Genomic DNA, 24,998 nt, shown 5'->3' on the forward strand with positions numbered 1-24,998 from the left:
AACTTATGAGTATTCATCATTAGGTGTTGGCCTAAACACTAATATACATTCATAAAAATAATAGACCCAGCTCTTAGTCTTAGAAGAAAATGATAAGGAAATATGAAAAGTAAAACAAACAAACAAACAAAAAAAAAAAACCAGATAGTATGAAATTTTGATAGCCCAGTGTGTTGTGATGAGAGGTTGCAACATTCAGAACCTTGGCTAGAGAAAACCTCAAGGGAGATTCTTCATCTGAAACCCATGACCAGTGACAGCATTAACCCAGCGGGTTGTTGTGAGGGTGTGGGGGTTGTTGTGAGGGTGTGGCTGAAGGGGGAGACCGGTCTGACCTTACAGTGGAACTAAAGGGCCTACAAGTGTCTGGCACCTAATGGGGGATGATCTTGCACAAGAAGAAGCATAGGGGTGGCATCAGGGCAGTGGTGATCCCTCACACTGCCCTTCACAGAACACCACACATTGTTTAGCTGTATCATGATTCCAGTGATTGGTGGCAGATGAAGTATGGTGGGCATACTTTGTAAGAATTGAAATATGGAAGGGTGAGGAAAGAGACCAAGGAGGACTCCAGTATTTTAGTGGGAACAAGCAGGCTTAATTGTGCCACTTTTTAAGAAGGTAGGCCATGGGGAGTGATTTCATTCTAGAAATAAAATGTACTGAGGTATTTAAGTATAATCTGAGCTGAGATGAATGAGTTTGGGACTAAGAAGAGAGGGCAAGGCTGGAATGTCCACGTGTTGGTTATTAGTAATTACAGAAATCTGAGTGAGTGTAGGATTAGAAAACCAACTGAGGGACTGGACTGGCTCAGCAGTTAAGAGGACTTACTGTTCTTGCACAGGGAACACAGTTCAGAGTTGAAGATTCACATGTTAGTTTACAACCATCTCTAATTCCAATTCCAGGGGATCTGATGCCTCTGTTGACCTCTGGGGCACCAAGTATACATAGACAAATATGTAAGCAAAACATCAATGCAAATAAAATGAAAACAAATAGATTTTTAAAATGATAAAGGAAGAAGGATTGAAGCTGACTCCTGAAGGAGTTGGAGAATGAACATCCAAAAAGATGACCGACTAGAAAGGCCTGGAGAGAGACTGCTCTGGAAGGTGGTAGCTTCGAACTGTGGAACTGTCAGTGGAGGACGAACAACAGAAGGCATGCCCAGAGAGGAAGTAGAACCAGAAATGAAAGTAACTGTTGATCTGGCCATATAGATTTACCTATGAACATTGGAAGGGACACATTCATTATGTTGGAGCTATAGCATGTGGGTATGTTTTGAGAAATTAAGCTCTCTAGCCTAAGAGAAAATCAATGGATAACTTAGAAGTAGGGGTTTATTAAACCGTAGAAGCACTGAGACTACAATGAATGACCAAAATAACAATTCAGTGGAGAGGAGAAGTGAATTGAGGTGACCAGAAAAGGTAAGACCCCTCAAGAGAAGTAGACACCAGGACCTAGGATTGCCAGTGCATGGGAAGAGTTCTTTTATAAGATGGGTACTTCTTTATTCCAGTAGGATGTTGAATGCAGAAAACAATAAAGACAAAAACAAAACAAGTGCATCCACCAGCAGTGGGAAGATGGAGGGGCTGCAATCTGTTTATGTTTTCTAAATTCAATATCGAGGCTAACTCTAAGGGTATCCTTAGTGCTTGTCCCCTTTGTGTCCTCTGTTAAACTGAGTCCCTGAAGTCAAGACCAAGGCTCTTAGAACTTTTTGCCTCTATTATCCCTAAATCCAAGAGTGACATGGGACTCTTTTTGGAAATGGCAGATAACACATTAAGTGGCCTATGGTTCTCACACTTGGTCATCTCCAGTGGCTACAGCCCACCTGCTCAGCAGGGCTGATGTCATGAAAGCCAGCCTTACCTCATAAAGTGCCTTTTGATGCTGCTGCCAGCTGGGCTACTTAATGGCCAACTCCACGTGGCGCTTGATCATCTTTCCTTGGGGCCAACCATGCCCGCATATCAGGGCAGCATCCTAGGATCCCGTGGCTCTCAGGTGTTCAAAGAGCAACAATAAGGTAATGGTCCTGCTGGCTCCTTTTTCTTCTCTCTCTCTCTCTCTCTCTCTCTCTCTCTCTCTCTCTCTCTCTCTCTCTCTCTGTCTGTCTCTCTCTGTCTCTCTCCATTCTTGGCTCTGAAAGCCAAGCCAGGTGAACCTGTGGACAGATGTGAAATGTGTGAAGTGTGTGTACTGGGAAGAACTTTAAATTTTTAACAGAAAATGTACTATATATGTTACTCATAAAAAATTTAAAGGATAACACCTACACAAATGGTAATAACATAATAATTTAAAACATAAGAGATCTGCCTTAGACTGTGCCAGAAGTTAGCAAGACTCTGATGGATACTCCTTCTAGGATTTGCACCAGGATACCTGTATTTTGCTTGCTAATTCTTTAGAAGGGTACATGTCAATTATATGTTACTCCTGTGAGAGGATAGGATCACATGCTCACACACCGAATATTGTTTAGTCATAAACTCAATAAGACAATACTATGGCTACATTATTTAAAAGTTTATGGGCTGGTGAAATGGCTCAGTGGGTAAAGTTGTTTGCTGCCAAGTTCTATCTCTGAGACCCACATGGTACAAAGAGAGAACCAACTCCTGCAAGTTGGTCCATGCATGCACACCCAATAAATAAAATATGATAAAATGTTAACCTATCTTCCATGTCTCCATAAGCCTGACTCTTCATTACTCCATTTCCTTGTTTCCAGCCTCAAATGCATGCATCTGTATTTCTGAGTAATGTGCACTAATGACTGTGGTTTGGAACATGATTATGACTGATCCAAATCCCAGCATCAGTGCTAAGTTCTTCTCCATGAGATTTGGAACCACGTCAAATGTCGTTGAGTATATGCTGGCAGAGTCCTTGATGAACAGCCATGTCACTGATCAACATAAGGCACTAATTCTGCTGTATGATTGGACAGAGAGCCTGGAGACAGCTTTACTTGAGCTCTCTTCTCTCGATTGCCATTAATCTATACAGCACTTCTCCTTGGTCATTGCATCTTTTTATGGCCTTTCTCAGAATTGTGTTGTGTTATGTATAAAATATAACTCAACAAATGCCCAGTACAGGATTTAAATAAGTTTCTCATTTTTGTCCAGTTACCTGCCTCCAATACCGTGATCCCATCTTTAAGTCCTGAGGAACATACACATATCAGGCTGGCTTTAATTAGAGAATGCCAAAGCGTAAAGGTATTGCTCCCAACTTCAAGATTAAGTAAAATAGGGGCACTTTGGGGAACAAGAGCAAATCATCACCATGATGGGAAAATTTTAAAAGAAGCTTGCCTCTTAAACTTAGAATTATTTCTGGCCTATCTGACATAGTAGGCTCTGCTTGTTTGTTGTGTTTACTTCTAAGTACATTCCCTGAGCTGGGGACTTGTGCATCTAAACCATAAAAAACAATCAGTCATGGAAACAACTTTCTGACCTAAGTCCAGGTGGACTATCTATCCCTTCTTCCTCATCCTCTATGGTCACTGGATAGCTTAGCTGCCATCTTGCCTGTGGGTTCTCCTCTGTGCTTCCTCCTCCGTCACCTAGAAGCCACCTAACCATGAGTTAGGCCTGTCAACCAACTGATGAGCTCAGAAACAAAACACCAAGACATCTTGTATCAGTATTATTCTAAGAAAATCATTTTTAGGGCAAGAATTTGTCCAGAAATATCGATATCCTCTAAGGTATCAATAGTAAGGGCAGTTTTATGTTTAGTCTCAAATAAGGTAAAATGGAAAAAATGTTTAAGCAAGACTCTGTCCCTTGGCTGGGAGATGGCTCATGTGGTTGGCACAGCTCTTGCCTTATAAATATGAGGCTCTAATTCAATCTCCAAAATGCAGTTTTAAAAAACCCCACCATAAGTGGTAGGGAAGGTTTATAATCCCAATGTAGGGGAGATTCAAACAAGTGAATCCCTGACAGTCATTGGCCTGCCAGCTTACAGTAATCAGGGAGCAAAATTTCCTGCACCACAATATGAGAAGGAAGAAAATATCTTGAGGGAGAAACTTCATGCCTCAGACAAGTCTGCATTTTGTAAAGAAGCGAATTCATATAAAAGAAAAGTCAAAGGTCAAGACATTCTCTGTTCCTCACAAAGCAATTGCCTAGGAAAGTGCTTCCCTGGGAGACACACACACACACACACACACACACACACACACACACACACAGAGAGAGAGAGAGAGAGAGAGAGAGAGAGAGAGAGAGAGTTCCAAGAGGACAGGAACTTGAGAGTAGTATAAGCACTTTCAAGGTAGTCAAGGTAGTCGTGACAAAAGAACAGAAGCATAAATGGGAGGGAGCTCTGCTGGTTTCTCTCAAAGCCAATGCCTGTCTTTTCTTTTTGGTTCTTTTTTTTCGGAGCTGGGGACCGAACCCAGGGCCTTGCGCTTCCTAGGCAAGCGCTCTACCACTGAGCTAAATCCCCAACCCCAATGCCTGTCTTAAAGGCAGAACATAGTACTCCATTGACTACAGACAGAGGATTTGGTTTAGGATCCCAGATACACAACAAAGTCATGGTTTTTCTTACCGAATTCACCCCTTAGTGTAGTAGCTTCTTGTTCCTGAGGATAGCTTCAAACTTCACTGAGCTTCAAACTAAAGCACTGATTCTCAACCTTCCTAATGCTGTGGTCCTTTAATATAGTTTCCCATGTTGTGGTAACCTCCAACTACAAAATTATTTTTGTTGCTACTTCATAACTGCAATTTTGATACTGTTATGAATCATAATGTAAACCAAACAGAAATGACCCTCTGTTGTAGTTGAGATCAAGTTTTATGTTATATTCAGTATAGGCAACCTACTGATTTTATTATACTATTATTTATGTATAAAGAGGTATGTATTTAGAGGACAGTTTGATAGTAAATCTATTTAGCAAAATAATGATAATAATAATGATAATAATAATAATAAATTTGCCTCTGGGAACTGTGAGATCCCCATCCATGGATTCTTGGCAGATTTACACAACCAGGCTCCACAATGCCTGTGAAGCAGGCATTAAATTCGGTAAGAAAACATTTGGTCGTCCCCATAACGTTCATGCCATTATTGTATTTATAGGCGACTTTAGGGTACTCATTCTTGCGTTTGTTTTGGTTTTCTATGTTCACCACCAGAGGTTCATTCTTTTGAATTGCCAATTCTAGGAGACTCCAGGTAAAAAGCCAAGCCCTTGGACAAATAACAAATCTTTCTTAGCCAGTGATGTGCTAACGCAATATATCATGTCATAGAGATTAAATATTAGGCAATTACTTTAATTAGGGTGGTCAAAGGATTGGAAGAATAAGCTGCTTAAAGTCACACTTCAGATGCTTTCAGGGATAGATCAGGCTGCACAGTGGACACTAAAAGTAAATGTCTGTTGTAGCCTAGAGAGCAGGACCTTACTATAGTAATTTGTGAACTATGGAGAACAATGGGCTGACCAACTAAAGTATTGCCTCTCAACCTTCCTAATGCCGGGACCCGTTAATACAGTTCCCCAAATTGTTGTGACCTTTAACTGCAAAATTATTCTGTTGCTACTTCATAACTGTAATTTTGCTAGCTATGAATCATATATAAATATCCTTGTTTTCTGATGGTCTTATGCTCCTGTGAAAGGGTCATTTGATCCCAATATTGAGAACTGCTGGACTAGAGCATGCTATTAGCTGAAAGGACTATGGTCCATCTGAGGTCTAAAGGATACTGATGCAGGCCTGTCTCTGGAGTCCTTGTAAAGAGGACAGTCTGGAACCTGGTAGACTAAATGGGCATGTCCAAGGGATTCATGTGACCATGTACAGTGAAGAAGGGCTCGAATATTTTGTCACTCATTCTGCTTTCAGGCACCATTTGGATGAACTATAAAAGTTTCTAAATCAGTGATTCTCAGCCTGTGGGTCATGATCATTGGAAAGAACATATTTCTGAAGCCTTAGGAACTGAGACACTCTGATTCAGTAGCAAAATTACAGTTATGAAGTAGCAACGAAAACAAATTAATGGTTGGGAGTTACTAAGAACCACTCACTGTTCTAGATCAGGAGGCTGTTTTTACAGGCCAAACACCAACTATCTTATGAGGCTTAAAGGGTCACAAAAGTTCAGCCATCTAAAATCGTTTCTTGCCTGGAAACCAGTTCTCAAAATCATCGGCCCAAGTTCAAACACATCAATGGGCATAGAAGTCTCTACTCACCAGAAGCCTTCTTATCTTCCCTTCCTCTGTTGCTTCAGCCATTTCATGTGTTAGGAGCTATGCATAGGCAAATGGGGATCCATCTGCCTGATATTCACTCAGAGTTAAAGAATATTTCCCAAGAAAAGTGGGTTCAGTGTGGTTATATCCACTGCCTAGAGAGAGTTCTTGGTTCTGTTCCCTACACAGAGCCTGGCACATGGCAACAGCAACTTCCAGAGCAACAGTATTTCCAAGCAGTTGGCTCTCTGAGATGCCCGTCCTTTCCTTCTTCCACAGCCTTCGGTGCAGGCACCATTTGAATCAGTCACAGCTGTGCCTCCAGCAGGCACCTCTGCTTTTCTCTGCTCAAATCATATTGGCGCCATCACTATTTAGAATACCATTGTCTTACTGACTTTTGTGGAGTTGGGAAATCATTGATTAAATCCAGATAGTCATAGACTAGCTGGGCCTGTTACGAGTCAGGCTGCATCTGAAAGACAAAATACACAAAGATAGAAAGGACAGCTCAAAACCCAGTTTTGAGATAGGGTAAGGACTGTCATGTCTACCTCTCTTGTGGCCACTGCTGTTTTGAATTTAGATGTTTTGACTTGTATCATCACAGATTAATGATTCCAGTCAAATGCTTGGGAGGAAGCAGACGTGTGTCTTCTTTTAGACTGCTGGGAGTTGTGGTTTAGGTCTACGTTCTACTTCTCTTTTAGGATACCTCATTTTGTGGTCCCCTGGGTGGTTTTTTGTTTTTGTTTTTATTTTTGTGAGGTTTTTGTTTGTTTGTTTTTTACTTTTAGGTTAATGAATGAACTCAAGTAAACACAAGGAGTAGGGCTGTTTTGATACAGGGATGTTATGACACAGTCCCCCAGATAAGAATGGAAAAGCTCTGTTTTTTAAGCTTGTTTCCAAGTAACATATAAATTGTGGCTTACTTGTGTGGGGGGAGTGATCTGGTATTTCATTTAATTTGAATACACATTTAGTAATAAGAATGTTATTTGCACTGTGATGTGGTTTTCTTGGCATAGCCTCACTGAAATGGTCTCCTTATGAAGAACAGACAAAATGCTTCAATGACAGGAAACAAATCTAGGCTGGTGACAGGGCTCAGCAGGTAAAAGGTGCTTGCCACCAAGCCTGACAACCTGAGTTCAGTCCCTGGGACTCAGTTGACGGAAGGAGAGCATCAGCTGCCATAAGTGACTTCCACATGCGTTGGCATAGTACATGCCTGCAGCACAGACTCATGATTCATAGGAGTAACGCGCGTGCATGTGCACACACGCACACACACACACACACACACACACACACACACACACACACACAAGTACATACCCAAACAAAAAATTTAAAGTTGTATATTTGAGTCGTGCACTCTTAAATATCCTGTAATACTGCACCCTGTCTTTTCACACTGTAAAAGTTCACTTAGTCTTCTATAAAGCTAGTGTAAGAAGGTAACAGGTGGCATAATTTCATTCTCTACTAAAATTAGAACTAAGCACTCCCATTTGACTTTCAGGGTCTCTTCTACTTAGACTCATGTAACTTTGCTCTTATTTTTTTCCTTCTGACAAATGTTTCCTTCAAGACTGCCCTTCAGCAGCTCTTGTCTATTGAGCCACACATTTCACCATGGTTTTCTTTACACTGAGCTATGCTGAGGCCATGCTCTACAGTGCCTCTGAAATTATCGTATTTATTCCACTTCTGTCAATAATTCTCTTCAGCTTTTCCATTAAGCTACTCCCCCATTGGTCCTAATCTTTACCCTCTTATCTTTATAGTGCTATCAAAACTATTAATTTTCATTGTATAAGGCGAGGCAATGGATGGGTGGCAGGCTATACCTACACTGATCGGAAGAAAAAGTTCCAAATGTTCACTTGCCTCTGTGTTAACCAAACCTGACCTAAACTGTCAAATGTCAGGTGTGCCCAACAGAGAGGGGCAAAACATGACCAAAAAAGTAAAAGATGCTGCATGGAAAATAGTATTAGAATTCTATCAGTGGGCAAAAAAATGGTTAAAAACATATGAAAAGTTAGTGGATTCAAGTTAAAACACACACACACACACACACACACACACACACACACACACACACACACTTTCTCTAAAGCATCTATGTTTGTATTTAGCCTGAAAGGACTAGAGCAGGGGAAGGGTGAACCCTGATCGACACACCTACATAGTGACTATTTCTTACTTAAGTGCTTCACAGCGGAACAATGCTCATGTCCAACTAGACATTCGCTTTGAAAACGTCAGCTCCACCAGTCCTGTCCGAAAAGTTGATGGGAAAACTAACTCCAGTGCTTTGTCCTGTACAGAGTTCAGACTTGTGGGTTTTTCTTTGCCTTCCTTTGATTTCACAGTCCAGCTGTGGGCTGGCCCTGGCAAGCTCCATGTGAACAGGGCTTGTTGTCCTCCTGTGACCTCTGGAGACAACCTTCGCAGCCCCTGCCCTGCTCTGTTATGCTGTTATCCAATGCTGCCTGTTGCACATTGGGCAAGAGGGGGCACTTGGTTGGCTTTGTCAGGGTAGGGTCTCTTCTTGCTCTCCACCACCCAAACCCCACCACACACACAGACACATGCATATAAATCCGTCTCTGCCTGCAAACGCCAAAGAAAGAACTCAACTACTAAATCCCTAGTCATCAGGGTAATGGCTTTGACCACAAGCCACCGATTCTTCCATGAAATTTCAGACCAACAATAGTGAAGTTAATGAAAAAATAAATCAAGTTATCTTATCACTCTTCAGACCCACTAGGGAGCGTTTTCTCCTCAGCAACAGATGGCTTTCCTGCACCCGCCTGTAGCATTCCTTAGCAAGAAGATGCTACATCTAAGATTATGAAGTATGTTTCAGGTCAACTGAAGTTCAACCTCAAATATACAGCATAGAGAAAGCTCTCAAGAGTTATAGAGAACGCCATTCCCTTTTACTGTACTCATTTTCTCCCACATTCTTTGCAGTTCTCGGGGTATCTTCTGGCCTTTGGGCCAGCCTGCTCATTCACAAGTTTCCCTTACGAAGGAACCTGTATGATGATGTGATGTGAGTGTCTTCATTTCAGAACCCTGCCATTTGTTTTGCTTGCTATGCTTGGTTCAGTGCTGGGCTTGGCTTGTGATCCAGATTCCATATGGAATCTTAATAACTACATTCTTCTTAGAGTAAAATGAACTTCATGTTTTTCAATGGAAAGCCCTGTATTTAATTAATCTTCCAAGTGAATAAACGCTAAGACTGAGTAGGGAACCTCGAGGTGTCCGAGGTGTCTCAGAAATGATGGTTTATGCTTTATACCCTCTCTGTGTCTTGAATTCCCTGCTTCCCAAGTCATTCTGCATGGGTTATGCTACATGGCATGAAAACATGAGAAACAAACACTTGCTTACCTTGGTGAATGCAGTTTACTGGTGTAGTTTGGTACTAAATAAAAAATTACACCTCAGATAAAATCCACATTTAAGGGACTCACTCCAACTGCAGTTTTAACTGACCTCACCATTTGCTGTTTAGTCTTGTAGAATCTATTTTGCTCCTGGTAGAAATAATACTGGCTTCTTTTTCTTTTCTTTTCTTTTCTTTTGTTTTGCTTTGCTTTGCTTTACTTTTTATTGTGATCTTGTTTTCCATTTTCTTCGTTAAGAAGCTGCGCAAAAGCTGTGATTTAAGGCAGGCTGATTCTAAAAACATACATTATTTTATCGTGTTTTATTCCCCAAAGGATAAAATACCATTCACTTACGTTGTTTCTCTCTTCATGCCTCCCAGTCCTACTAAAGAACATTTGAGCAAAGGTGCCTTTAATGTCACTGGAATCTCTTGTGACTCTATTTTTGCTTTAGTTGGGGAGTAGTTCTAATTGAATCACTGTTACATTCCACAATACCCAATCATATCATTTTAATTCTTGCTGTCTCAGAAATCTGAATCTCTTCATTCCCTGAAAATCACACTACTCAGGAGATAAAGTTCCTCTCTGTGAACTCCCCAACCCTGATTTTCCTACAACTCCCTTCCTCTGACTTCATCCTCCTCCTCTTCCTTCCCTTTCCTCTGATCTTCAATCCACCCTCGATCCCATCTCTCACTGATGGTGGAGGAAGACCCTGGTTTACCATGCTGTCATAGGAACCTTTCTTGATTCCACTCAGCTTTCATTTCCTTCAATCCTTTAGGAAAGCTCTCCTCTCCCGTAGCTCTGATTTTGAGTTGAGGGTTCTGTGGTTTGCTGGTACTGGGAATCAACATGCTTTAGATTTTTCGTTACCTTTTCTCCTCCATCGGGGCCGAATGCTGCTCATTACCCTCTGACATGTAAACCAGTAGAAATCTCACATCATTTGCTCACCGGCCCAATTCAGTTTTCTTTAACATTTTACAGAGTGATGACTCTGCCTTGCTGGACCAGGAGGCAGGGTTTTCTCCAAAATTATAGATGGAGCTTTTCTCTCTGTGACTCAGTTCCTAAACTAAAAATTTAAAACTTTCTCTGTAAATTTTTTACATATAGTTTCATGTTTTCAATATTTTTTCTCTATCTTTATTAAATTGAGTATTTCTTATATACATTTCAGTTGTTATTACCTTTACCAGTTTCCAGGCCAACATCCCCCTAAACCCTCCCCCTCTCCTTCTATATGGGTGTTGCCCTCCCCATCCTCCCACCATTACCGACCTCCCTCCAACAATCCCATTCACTGGGGGTTCAGTCTTGACAGTAACAAGGGCTTCCCCTTCCACTGGTGCTCTTACTAGGCTATTCATTGCTACCTATGAGGTCAGAGTCCAGGGTCAGTCCATGTATAGTCTTTGGGTAGTGGCCTAGTCCCTGGAAGCTCTGTTTGGTTGGCATTGTTGTTCATATGGGGTGTCAAGCCCCTTCAAGCTCTTTCAGTCCTTTCCCTGATTCCTTCAACAGGGGACCCATTCTCAGTTCAGTGGTTTGCTGCTGGCATTCGCCTACGTATTTGCTGTATTCAGGCTGTATCTCTCAGGAGAGATCTACATTTGGTTCCTGTCAGCCTGCACTTCTTTGCTTCATCCATCTTATCTAGTTTGGTGGTTGTATATGTATGGGCCACATGTGGGGCAGTTTCTGAATAAGTGTTCCTTCAGCCTCTGTTCTAAACTTTGCCTCCCTATTCCCTCCCAAGGGTACTCTTGTTCCCCTTTTAAAGGAGTGCAGCATTCGCATTTTGGTCATCCTTCTTGAGTTTCATGTATTCTGTGCATCTAGGGTAATTTGAGCATTTGGGCTAATATCCACTTGTAAATGGGTGCATACCATGTGTGTGTTTCTGTGATTGGGTTACCTCACTCAGGATGATATTTTCCAGTTCCATCCATTTGCCTATAAATTTCATGAAGTCATTGTTTTTGATAGCTGAGTAATATTCCATTGTGTAGATGTACCACTTTTCTGTATCCATTCCTCTGTTGAAGGGCATCTGGGTTCTTTCCAGCTTCTGGCTATTATAAATAAGGTTGCTATGAACATAGTGGAGCATGTGTCTTTGTTATATGTTGGAGCAACTTTGGGGTATATGCCCAAGAGAGGTATAGCTGGGTCCTCAGGTCCCAATGTCCAATTTTCTGAGGAACCTCCAGACTGATTTCCAGAATGGTTGTACCAGTCTGCAATCCCGCCAACAATGGAGGAGTGTTCCTATTTCTCCACATCCTCGCCAGCATTTGCTGTCCCCTGAGTTTTTGATCTTAGCCATTCTCACTGGTGTGAGGTGAAATCTCAGGGTTGTTTTGATTTGCATTTCCCTTATGACTAAAGATGTTGAACATTTCTTTAGGTGCTTCTCAGTCATTCGGCATTCCTCAGCTGTGAATTCTTTGTTTAGCTCTGAACCCCATTTTTAATAGGGTTATTTGTCTCCCTGCGGTCTAACTTCATGAGTTCTTTGTATATTTTGGATATGAGTGCTCTATCAGTTGTAGGATTGGTAAAGATCTTTTTCCCAATCTGTTGGTTACCATTTTGTCCTCATAACAGTGTCCTTTGCCTTACAGAAGCTTTGTAGTTTTATGAGACTCCATTTGTCAATTCTTGATCTTAGAGCATAAACCATTGGTGTTTTGTTCAGGAAATTTTCTCCAGTGCCCATGTGTTTGAGATGTTTCCCAACTTTTTCTTCCATTAGTTTGTGTGTATCTGGTTTGATATGGAGGTCCTTGATCCACTTGGACTTAAGCTTTGTACAGGATGATAAGCATGGACCGATTTGCATTCTTCTACATGCTGACCTCCAATAGAACCAGCACCATTTGCTGAAAATGCTCTTTTTCAGTTGGATGATTTTGGCTCCTTTGTCAAAAATCAAGTGACCATAGGTGTGTGGGTTCATTTCTGTGTCTTCAATTCTATTCCACTGGTCTATCTGCCTGTCTCTGTACCAATACCATACAGTTTTTAATCACTATGGCTCTGTAATACTGCTTGAGTTCAGGAATAGTGATTCCCCCTGAAGTCCTTTTATTGTTGAGGATAGTTTTAGCTATCCTGGGTTTTTTGTTATTCCAGATGAATTTGCAAATTGTTCTGTCTAACTCTATGAAGAATTGGATTGGAATTTTGATGGGGATTGCATTGAATCTGTAGGTCGCTTTTGGTAAAATGGCAATTTTTTACTATATTAATCCTGCCAATCCATGAGCATGGGAGATTTTTCCATCTTCTGAGGTCTTCTTCAACTTCTTTCTTCAGAGGCTTGAAGTTCTTATACAGATCTTTCACTTGCTGATTAAAGTCACACTGAGATATTTTATATTATTTGGTACTATTATGAAGGATGTCGTTTCCCTAATTTCTTTCTCGGCTTGTTTCTCTTTTGTATAGAGGAAGGCTACTGATTTCTTTGAGTTAATTTTATACCCAGCCACTTTGCTGAAGGTATTTTTCAGGTGTAGTAGTTCTCTGGTGCAACTTTTGGGATCACTTAAACATACTATTATATCATCTGCAAATAGTGATATTTTAACTTCTTCCTTTCCAATCTGCATCCCTTTGATCTCCTTTTGTTGTCTGATTGCTCTGGCTAGGACTTCGAGAACTATATTGAATAAGTAGGGAGAGAGTGAGTGGCGTTGTCTAGTCCCTGATTTTAGTGGGATTGTTTCAAGTTTCTCTCCATTTAGTTTAATGTTAGCTACTGGTTTGCTGTGAACAGCTTTACTATGTTTAGGTATGGGCCTTGAATTCCTGTTCCTTCCACGACTTTTATCATGAAGGGGTGTTGAACTTTGTCAAATGCTTTCTCAGCATCTAATGAAATGATCATGTGATTTTTATCTTTCAGTTTGTTTATATAGTGAATTACGTTGATGGTTTTCTGTATATTAAACCATCCCTGCATACCTGGGATGAAGGCTACTTGATCATGATGTATGATTGTTTTGATGTGCTCTTGGATTTGGTTTGCAAGAATTTTATTGACTATTATTGTCAATTTTGTGGAATAGTTTGGATAGTAATGGTGTGAGGTCTTCTATGAAGGTCTGATAGAATTCTGCACTGAACCCTTCTGGACCTGGGCTCTTTTTGGTTAGGAGACCTTTAATGACCGCTTCTATTTCTTTAGGAGTTATGGGATTGTTTAAATGGTTTATCTGTTCCTGATTTAACTTTGGTACCTGGTATCTGTCTAGGAAATTGTCCATTTCCTGCAGATTTTCAAGTTTTGTTGAATATAGGCTTTTGTAGTAGGATCTGATGCTTTTTTGAACTTCCTCTGATTTTGTTGTTATGTCTCCCTTTTCCTTTCTGATTTTGTTAATTTGGACACACTCTCTGTGTCCTCTCATTAGTCTGGCTAAGGGTTTACCTATCTTGTTGATTTTCTCAAAGAACCAACTTTTGCTTCTGTTGATTCTTTGTATGGTCCTTTTTCTTTCTACTTGGTTGATTTCAGCTCTGAGTTTGATTATTTCCCGCCTTCTACTCCTCCTGGGTGTAATTGCTTCTTTTTGTTCTAGAGCTTTTAGCTGTGCTGTCAAGCTGCTGATATATGCTCTCTCCTGTTTCTTTCTGCTGGCACTCAGAGCTATGGGTTTTCCTCTTAGCACAGCTTTCATTGTGTCCCATAAGTTTGGGTATGTTGTACCTTCATTTTCATTAAATTCTAAGACTTCTTTAATTTCTTTCTTTCTTTTTTTCCTTGACCAGGTTATCATTGAGTAGAGCATTGTTCAACTTCCATGTATATGTGGGTGTTCTTCCCTTATTGTTATTGAAGACCAGCTTTAGCCCGTGGTGGTCTGATAGGAAGCATGGGATTATTTCTATCTTTCTGTATCTGTTGAGGCCTATTTTATGACTGATTATATGGTCAATTTTGGAGAAAGTACCATGAGGTGGTAAGAAGAAGGTATATCCTTTTGTTTTAGGATAGAATGTTCTATAAATATCTGTTAAGTCCATTTGGGTCATGGCTTCTCTTAGTCTGTCTATGTCTCTGTTTAATTTCTGTTTCCATGATCTGTCCATTGATGAGAGTGAGGTGTTGAAATCTCCTACTATTATTGTGTGAAGTGCAATGTGTGCTTTGAGCTTTTGTAAGTTTTCTTTTATGTATGTAAGTGCCCTTGTATTTGGAGCATAGATATTTAGGATTGAGAGTTCATTTTGGTGGATTTTTCCTTTGATGAATATGAAGTGTCCTTCCTCATTTTTTTGATGACTTTTGGTAGAAAATCGATTTTATTCGATATTAGAATGGCTACTCCAGCTTGCTTCTTCTGACCATTTGCTTGGAAAGTTGTTTTCCAGCCTTTCACTCTGAGGTAGTGTCTGTCTTTGTCTCTGAGGCGTGTTTCCTGTAGGCAGCAAAATGCTGGGTCCTCATTACATATCCAGTTTGTTAATCTTTGTCTTTTTATTGGGGAATTGAGTCCATTGATATTGAGAGATATTAAGGAATAGTGATTGTTGCTTCCTGTTATATTCGTATTTGGAGATTATGTTTGTGTGCTTGTCTTCTCTTTGTTTTGTTGCAAAACAATTAGTTTCCTGCTTTTTCTAGGGTGTAGCTTGCCTACTTGTGTTGGGCTTTACCATTTATTATCCTTTGTAGGGCTGGATTTCTAGAAAAATATTGTGTAAATTTGGTTTTGTCATGAAATATCTTGATTTCTCCATCTATGTTAATTGAGAGTTTTGCTGGATACAGTAACCTGGGCTGGCATTTGTGTCTCTTGTGTCTCTTCCTTTGGTTTTCTATATCCAGGGTTGACTCCCCTTGTACTTTCTTTATTGCTTCTATTTCCATTTTTAATTCCTTCACGTGTTTGATTGTGTTTTCCTGTAATTCTTTCAGGGATTTTTGCATTTCCTCTCTATAGGCTTCTACTTGTTTATTTGTGTTTTTCTGCATTTCTCTAAGGGAGTTCTTTATGTCTTTCTTAAAGTCTTCCATTATCATGATCAAATGTGTTTTAAAATGTAGATCTTGCTTTTCTGGTCTGTTTGAATATTCAGTGTTTGCTTTGGTGGGAGAATTGGGCTCTGATGATGCCATGTAGTCTTGGTTTCTGTTGCTTGGGTTCCTGCGCTTGCCTCTTGCCATTAGGTTGTCTCTGGTGTTACCTTGTTCTGCTATTTCTGACAGTGGCTAGACTATCCTATAGGCCTGTGTGTCAGGAGTGCTGTAGACCTGTTTTTCTGTTCCCTTTCAGCCAGTTATGGGAACAGAGTGTTCTGCTTTCAGGCGTGTAGTCTTTCCTGTCTACTGGTCTTCAGCTGTTCCTGTGGGCATGTGTTCTGAGTCCACCAGGCAGGTCACTTGGAGCAGAAAAGTTGGTCTTTCCTCTGGTCTCGGGCCTGAAGCCGCCCTTCGGTGCTGGGTTTCAGCTCTCCGTGAGGGCAGCAACCAGAAGGGCCTGCCCTGCCTTTTCTCAGGTCCCTGTGCACAGGGGGCCCAGATGGTGTTAGGCGTTTTCCTCTAGAGTCAGAAATGTGGGTAAAGAGTAGTCTCCTCTGGCTTCCCAGGCATGTCTGCCCCTCTGAAGGTCCAGCCCTCCCTCCCATGGGATTTGGGTGCAGGGAGCTGTTTGACTGGGTCCCTTCAGATCTGGGAGCAGTCTGGACTGCAGGGCACCTGCAGCTTGAGTGCCCTTTTCTTCCCATTCCCAGAGGCCCTATACAGTTTCCTCTTGGGCCAGGGATGTGGGCAAGGGTGGGCAGTACTGGAAGTCTCTCCTGCCGTGCAGTCTCAGGGGTGCTCACCTGTCTGGGCGATGAGCTCTCTCTCCTACAGGGTTTGGGAGCAGGGAGCTGTGGCTTCAATATTCTTATTATGGGCATTCTACCTGTATGACGTCTCCATGCTCTAATGGCATTTTGCTATTTAAAATATCCTTTTCTGAATGAATAGTTCTAAAAACCATTTACATCGAATGACAGGCCTGTTTCCTGGTTTGGCTAGGCTTAATGAGGCTAAATTCTAGGACTTTGTCAGTCTCCTTGAGTCTCCAGAACACAATCTTTTCCTCTCCCTTCAGTTTATGTTTCTTCATTTCTCCCATTCTGGTCCTGTTATCTTCCTGAATAAAATATTTCCGCATCTGGTTCCGTTCTGCCCTTGTCTACAGAACAGCCATTTATTGGATGTCACAATCATGTTGACCTGCTAGTCACACACCACCAGGTTAACACCCCTGACATACAGTTATGGCTTACTGACTATCTCCTATCACAGTAAAATCCCTATCTCAGCTCGGGTCTCGTAGCTCCCCATGTCCGTGCAGCCTCTCACCTATCGACCTACCTAAGCTGCCTCCATGGAACATAAGACATGGCAGCTTTTCTGTTTGCTAACTGGTCACATGGAATACTTTTCCCATTCTTTTACTTGAAGTCTATTTGTATGGTTGTGTTCATAAAAGTGTAATAAAAACAAAGTTGGATATTGTCCTTTCTTAGTGTGGAAAATATGTTCTCTATAACTCTAACTACTTTTAATTTGAATTCTTCTGGCTTTTTGAGACTGAGTCTACCTCTTTAGCACAGGCTGGACTAGAACACATTATGTAGCTTGAGCTGGCCTTGAACTCATGACAATGTTCCTACTCAACCTCCTCACATTTCCTAAGATTGGGTATGAGCCCAGCAGCATGTCTTTAGTTGTTGCTTAGACTATTTGTATTTACTGTAATTATTGTTTTAAAAAACAGGGTGTTTGAGGAATACTGAAGAGGCATCAGTGTAGGCAGTGACAGCAATACTGCCCCTGACCAGTTATCAACACATTTGGCTTTATTTCTAGCTGTCTTCCTTTATTAATCCTCTCAATCACCATGTTTGAGTGGGTTGGTGTTTCTCTTTTATTACCTTTCCTTCTTTGTGGCTCAGTTAATGCATCATGTTTGATGTTTGGTTCTCCATCTCACCTGTCAACTTTCGTGTCTCCTTAACACACCTGCATGCACTAGTGGTTACTATACAAGTGAAAATAAATGCCTCTGACTTACAATATTCATATTTTAAAATTATTTCAAGAAAATATAAGCAAATTAATATTTATCTATTTTGTTTTTTTGCTCCACACTGCATTATTGACAACTATCACTTGGTTTGTACAGATACAATACAAACTCTGTCTTAGATATTTTCACCTTAAAAAGTTCATTAACTAAGAGACATAGATTAAGAGAATAAGAGTATTCTGTATGGTGAAACTATGAATACTTCAAAACATATTTTATTGACTGACCTATTTGTGTTTTATATTATTCCCCCATTGCTTCTTACAGAACAAGACTATTTGTTGATATTTCCTTTTGTAATTTAAAACTTCTCTTAAAAATTTTGGTTCAATAATCTATCAGTAGTGGATCCTTTAACTGTTCTTCTGGCCAAAAATATCTTTATTTAATCTTGTTTTGAAGACTATTTTTACTAGACTAAAATTCTGAATTGACATTGTTTTATAGTAGGTTAATTTTGTTTTCTCTTATTATTAAAAAAAATATGAGGTTGTTATTTTGTGGCCTCCACTTTTCTTTCTGCAGAGATTCCATGGGAAGAGATATGTGGGAAAGAAGTAAACTTATATAGTATGTAACATATATGGAACAATTTTATTAGAGACTTCTGAAAAACTGTATGCTATAGCCTTAGTGATTTATTTATCCACCAACTCTCATCTACATGATCTACTTTTATTGTTGTTGTGATCAAATACCTGACAAGAAGCAGTTTAATGGAGAGTTGATTTGGCTGTAACTTGAGGGTACATTTACCACAGCAGCAACTGGAAACTTCTTCAAGGACACACTCAGGGGTGTCTGAATGAGTTGACAAGGAGGATTGACCACCATATCCTATGTCAACTTGACACTGCTACTTTTAAGCTATACCCTTCCATGCCCAGTCTCAAGGGCTCCTACTTTTCCTATAACGGAGAGTTCATAAAGAATCACAGCAGTCTTGATGCTGTCCAAAAGCCAAAGTCAAAGTCCATCAGAGACTAAAGACAATCCCTTAATCATGAGTCCTCATAAAATAAAACGGACACACATTTCTACTATACATTGGCAGAAAACACATTCCTATCCAAAAGGAAGAAACTGAAATCGCAAGCAAAGGTCGGGCCAATGCAACACTAAAATAATCACAGGAAACACCAGTCCCTGCAGCTCTATGTTCCATCATCTAGAAATTTGTTTGTTTGTTTGTTTAGTTATTTGTTTATTGGAGTATGTGTGTGTTCACATGCTCATGGAATGCCACAATGTGCACATGAAGGTCAGAAGACAACTTGCAGGAGTTTATTCTCTCCTTGTATGGGTTCCAGGGGTCTAACTCAGGTTCGTCAGGCTGCGTGGAAAACCCTTCTACTCTCATCTCCCAATTGGAGGCTCATTATGCTGTTATATGGGATTCCAAATACTATTTACTATAGGGTGTCTTCCCACATCAGTCATACCTCTTTGGAAGTTCCCTCAAAGACATACTCAGAGGTATGTCTCTGGGGTGATTCTAAATTCAGTCTATTGGCAATGAAGATCACAGACAAGATGCTGGGTATTCATCTACCAACGTGATTGGTGGTCTTGCCTGTGGTGGATAATACTCCAGACTCAGAAAGTAGGTGCAGGTACTTGCAGTAGAAAGAAGCTGAGGAGAGAGTGTGCAAAGGCCTGTTTCCTGCTTTCCGATGGCACCTTCATTTCAGACATATTGACACATTAGAGCTTGATGTTACTGACAGGAGAATTCTAGCCTCCCTTCCTATTGTGTTGCCCAGCACTACACTCAGACATAAGGATTAGAAGATCAATCAATCTTATAAACAATGAGAATGCAATCCAGATAATGCTTCTTTATTCCCCTCCAAGGTCATATCCACTCATGTAACAGCATAGTTTGATCTCTTAACTGCCAAAGAAGTTAAATTCACCAAAATGGTTGGAGTTTTCCCTCCTCCTCCTCCTCCTCCTCCTCCCCCTCTTCCTCCTCCTTTCTTCTTCTTCCTCCTCCTCCTTCTCTCCCTCTCTCCCTCCCTCCCTCCCTCTCCCGCCTCTGTGTGTGTGTGTGTGTGTGAGTGTGTGCGTGCACACACGCAGGTGTTTGCCTGCACATGCCTTTGAAATTTAGAAGGAGTTATAGACAAGTGTGACTTCTGGGAACTGAATTTAGGTCCTCTGCAAGAGCAGTTCTCTTAATCACTAAGCTATCTCCTTTGCTCTGATAATTGGAATTAACAATGTTGACTTTCCATATTACTTGATTTTACTGTAACTTTTCCATACTTTATCTAATGAGTTATATTATTTTCAGCCAACGATGATAAGGCGTCCACCGACAGTTGTTTGTTACATCTGTGGCCGTGAATATGGGACCAAATCTATTAGCATCCATGAGCCACAATGTCTGAAAAAGTGGCATAATGAGAACAATTTGTTACCTAAAGAGCTAAGAAGACCAGAACCCAGGAAACCAGAAATCAGAACCATTGCCGGTGAGTTCTTACAGGAGGGGTTGAGGAAAAGAATGAGTTCAGAGATTTTTTTTTCTTACAGTTCAACAAACATCTGGAATCAGCAGCACTCACTGTCTTGAATGAAGTCAGATTTGATTTTTAAAAGCCATTATGGAATGTCTGTCAGTGGTATCTCCAGAGGCTGACAGATAGAGATGTTATGTTCTGCAACACCCAGTGAAAGGGACCCATGAGAATTTACCATTTTTTCCTAATGACTTTTGTATATTTTCAGGCATGATACTTTTTTAAAAACATAAAGCTTTAAAGACTTTTGAGAATATTCACAGACTTGTTTCATTTATAAATAAATGTGTCTTGAGCACCAAACTCAAGATGCCTACCAGGTTAACTAGTCAGGTTACAAAATTGAAAAAAGTGTTTCTTGTCTGAACAAAGAGGGGAGATGCCCCCATCCAGCTGCTGTTGCCATCAAGAAAGTTAGCCTGAGAGAGTTATATGTTTGAGTGAATGCAAAGGAAACCAGAAAGCTAGACATCTGGATGGAATGTTCACATTTTTATTTTTAATTTTATTTATTTCATTTTTGCAGCCAGTATTATAAGGTGCTATTCACCCCAAGTGAAAGAGGAGCTGTACTTTCTCATATGAGGGTTCACAGAGTGCTGTGTTTCCTCAGAGTATGAACAGAGTTAAGAAAAGAAAAATACATGTCAAATTATATTGGTAGACATGTATTTATATAATTGCCATTCCAACTCAGTTTCAATGATCATAGTTCTATCATTGATGGTTTTTTTTTTCATTTGATTTCCTCATTCTTTATGGGATATTTTAAGAGAAGTATCTTTCAGTGTTCTTTTCCTGCGTTGTCATAGCTACTGCACAGGCTGTTTCTCATTGGCTAGTGTGATCTGGGAAGAGATGATAACCCATGGAGTGACATCTAGGCTGCTTTCAGTTCTAGATACTATTGAAACCGAGCTATTTACAGTCCTTGGCAAGAGGGGACTTAAAGGCTGAAAAGGAAATTCAGAAAGAATATACTGGGGCTGGAGGGATGACTCAGAGCTAAAGAACACTGAACTGCTCTTGGCGGAGGACCAGAGTTCGCTCCCAGCATCCACATGGCAGCTCACAACCATCCATAACTCTAGTTCTTAGAGATCCAGCACACTCTTCAGACCTCCTCTGGCATAATGCACACATGTGGTACACATACACATATGCAGCAAAGCACCCATACACATAAAATAAAATAAAATAAAATAAAATAAAACTGAACTCTCCACTCATTGAAATCATAGCATTTGACTCTGGCGAGTCTACCCAGCACTTCTGACGTGGCACACAAAATAATCTTCCTTAATTCTCTGTTTCCCTTATTCTGCTTGATCTTTATCACCATATGGCTAGAAAAAGTGGGAATGATCATGGGCAATCCCTGGGGAGTGTGGGGAGTGAGTGTTTGCCATTGTTAGCGAATGGCTAGATCCTGTCATTTCACTTACTTGCACTTTTCCTCTTGGCTTCATGCTACTTTTATCTCTGAAAGTGCCTTTCTCCTCTACATAAATAAAATTGGCATTTCTTCCCCCACACTCAGTGCAATGCTTCTTTTCCTGGACCCACAGTCAAAGGTCTATACAGAAACGTTGCAATGAAAAAGTCAATGCTACTCTTAACTCTACAGAGTTTTTAAAGCACTGAAAATGCACATTCATGTGCTGGAGAGATGGCTCAGCCATTAAGTACGTAGATTGTTCCTCCAGGGGAGGGACCTGAATTCATTTCCTTGCACCCATATCTGGCAGCTCACAATTGCCTGTAACTCCAGCTACAACACATCCAATATCTCTGGCCCCCAAGGCATATGTATTCATGTGTATACACACACACACACACACACACACACACACACACACACACACACACACAAAGAAAAGCAAATCTTTCAACACACATTTGTGATTTATATAATAGTGATACTTGCTTTATCTAAAGGAGAAATACCAGGCTGCATGGGGTTGAAATCTCCATTAAAAGCAGGCATGCTAAGAATTTAAAGGATTGTTATGGTTGTGTGAACCATTAAGATAGAAATCATGGACGTAGTCTAATGTTTAATGGAGTAACATACACTGGCCAATGATAAAAACAGATCCATTTTGAGTGCCTGGCCACATTTGAGGGACCTAGTTTCAGAGATTTTGGGACATAGTCAATTTAATGTACTAAAGTCATTCTATTTAAATAAGGCTTATTAAAGTTAAACCCCACATTGTTCCTCTAAATAAAGCCATATGCTTTCTCTCCCGTGTGCCGCCAAAGAAGATTACACATTTCTCAGCTCTTTTTGTTTGATTAAGGGTACTTCTTCCCCTCAGTTTCTTTTCTTTGCATTCTTCACTTTAATTGGTTAAAGAACATCTGTGGTTATGGCCATGAAAAGATGATATTTTTTAGAGTATAATTCGTTTTAAATTCACTCTCAGTTGTCAGTTTGGGTCTCTAAAAACATTCCAGGGAACTATTGTGTAGAAGGAAAATACAAACACAAGTTCTTTTCCCGTTGTAAGTTTTGTATTTATAACCAACAGAAAGGAGCCAAAAGTTATATTTGCAAGATAACAATGTGTAAGCAAAGATGTTAATAATTAGTGAAGAATGCATATCATAACAAGAAACTACATTTCCCTTTTTAATATTCAAAACACAAAAAGCCTCCAGTTCATAGCTGAAAGAATGCTCATCACTATTTACTATTTATTTATTAAGTTCTGGCGAAGTCACATGATTTGCTTGAAAACGCCAGTCAAAAGGTATTCCCTGTGACTGTTTTCTATAAACAGTAGAATATGGTTTCCGAGATTGTAAACTAACCCATTTTACCATTTTATTTTCCTTTTCATATATATAATATTTTCCCCTCCCTCTTTTCTTCCTCTTTGCAGCCAAAGGATTCTACGATCTTGACGCCTTAAATGACGCCGCTTGGACAAGTGCCCAGAGCCAATTGGTTCCCTGCAACCTTTGTGGGCGGACCTTCCTGCCAGACAGACTAATTGTTCACCAGCGATCTTGTAAACCCAAAGCCTCCAAGTAAAGCCCTTTCCTCAGCATCAAGAGTTGTAGAAGTGAATGCCTTCCAAAATGAGGGCGAAGAGATGGCGGGGAGAGGAAGCCAGGAGAACTGGAGTTGAAGGAGCACTGGCTAAGCCTGGAGGGACCAGCTCTGTGTGGAGGTGGCCAGGTTATTTCCAGCTATTAGGGGACCTTGTCACACTTTGTGTCGGGAAGAATTACTAGCAGGCTGCTTCTTATCAGAGTTGGAAGTTTTATCCAAAGGACATTTCTCAGGCAATTGTTGCCAGATTTCTCTAATTCTGGTTTCCTCAACAAGGTTTTGTACCTCAGAGTGAGGCCTGTGCCTGGAAAACAGAGGCTTAAAAAGGAGATTTGAGGCAATTCTAGGTTGTAGCAGCACAGACTTCCTTCTCTCCTAATCCTTTGCTTTCTGGCCCATGGATGCTTTTACACTGACTGAGAAGTTTCCTTTCCTTGTAGAATCATCTGACAGGATAGATTAACTTAAAAGGGCTGAAAGATGTTAATTGTGATAAAACTGTGTTTAGCGAGGTTTCTAACAGTAAGAATTGCTGCCTCACAAGAGATATTGCCTGACCATAGCAGCAGCCTCACATGTCAGGAGACCACTATAAAACAATTCATCAAAATGGGTGGAGGATAGCTCTTTCCTCCGGTAGAGGTCTAGCAAGGGTTCTTTATGCCCTATTTGGGTTTTATAGATTCTTCATTGTTTTTTTGTTTTTTTTTTTAAAGCCTGCCAGGAAGTTGGGTGCCTCCCCGCCCAGGCCCACACACCACAAGTGGGTTGTGAAAGAGCTTTGTATTTTTAAGACTTTGCATGTGTTTTAATCCAGGAAAGGCTCTCCTGGAAGGAGGCCTGGGGCCAGAGAGGTGCTCTGCCCAGGAAACACTGCTCTCCTGGGCAGCATTGGCTTTGACTAGACTCCCAGCATTCTACTTGAGATCTTTGTTCACGATTGGGCTCAATTTCAAGACCATGAAGATCCACTGGGTTCCCGAAGTTCTTGCTTCTACCAGCTTACAAAGTGCAGCCAGTTATAAATCACAGGCGAATTCATTCAACCTTATATTTTGGTCCTACATTCTACTTATTATCTGGGCTTGGGTTAGGATAATTGTGCCAATCACTCTGTTTTCTTTTCCATTTGCCAGAAGGAACCAAGAGATGCTTTTTTTTAAGCCTGGAGATGCTCTGAAACAAGAATGCTGTGAAAGACTTGGCAATCAATGGCTCCATTTAATGCTGGCTCCCTTCTTTCAGCTTTCTAACCTAAATGATGCTGTGTAGCAGGGGGTGTCCAGGAATTGAGCTAAGGGTTTTGTATACAGCAACGTATGTACATCTTGTATCAGCCCCATAAATAGATGGAAGTTATGCTTACTTTGCAAGTGAGAGAACCCATACCTAGGCTAAACAGCTAACTCAGGGTTACACAAAGATTGAGGTAAGCAACCAAATAAAGAAACAAACAGTACTAGCTGAGTTTTCAGGCTAGCTAGAATCTGTTGCTGTTTATGACAGACATCAGCATTGATTATCCGACAATGATGACATTTCTCCCACAATATCTAGTAACTAAGGCAGCAAGAATCCTGCCACCCTTGTCATTCTCCTGCTCCTCTAGATTTATCTTGGGCTGAGGTG

The 24,998-nt window shown here is 40.6% G+C and overlaps 1 protein-coding gene across 1 annotated transcript; it reads left to right on the plus strand.

Annotated features, from left to right (window-relative positions):
- The first annotated feature begins 1,963 nt into the window (after positions 1–1,963).
- Zfp475 (zinc finger protein 475) lies at positions 1,964–23,368 on the plus strand. Its single transcript, NM_001109125.2, has 3 exons — positions 1,964–2,050; positions 20,080–20,260; positions 23,197–23,368. Exons 2-3 carry the CDS (start codon positions 20,086–20,088, stop codon positions 23,346–23,348), a joined length of 327 nt encoding a protein of 108 aa, NP_001102595.1. The 5' UTR covers positions 1,964–2,050; positions 20,080–20,085; the 3' UTR covers positions 23,349–23,368.
- Positions 23,369–24,998: the final 1,630 nt, after the last annotated feature.

Source organism: Rattus norvegicus, chromosome 18 (assembly GCF_021556685.1).
Source record: "Rattus norvegicus strain SHRSP/BbbUtx chromosome 18, alternate assembly SHRSP_T2T, whole genome shotgun sequence".
Lineage (NCBI taxonomy): Eukaryota > Metazoa > Chordata > Mammalia > Rodentia > Muridae > Rattus > Rattus norvegicus.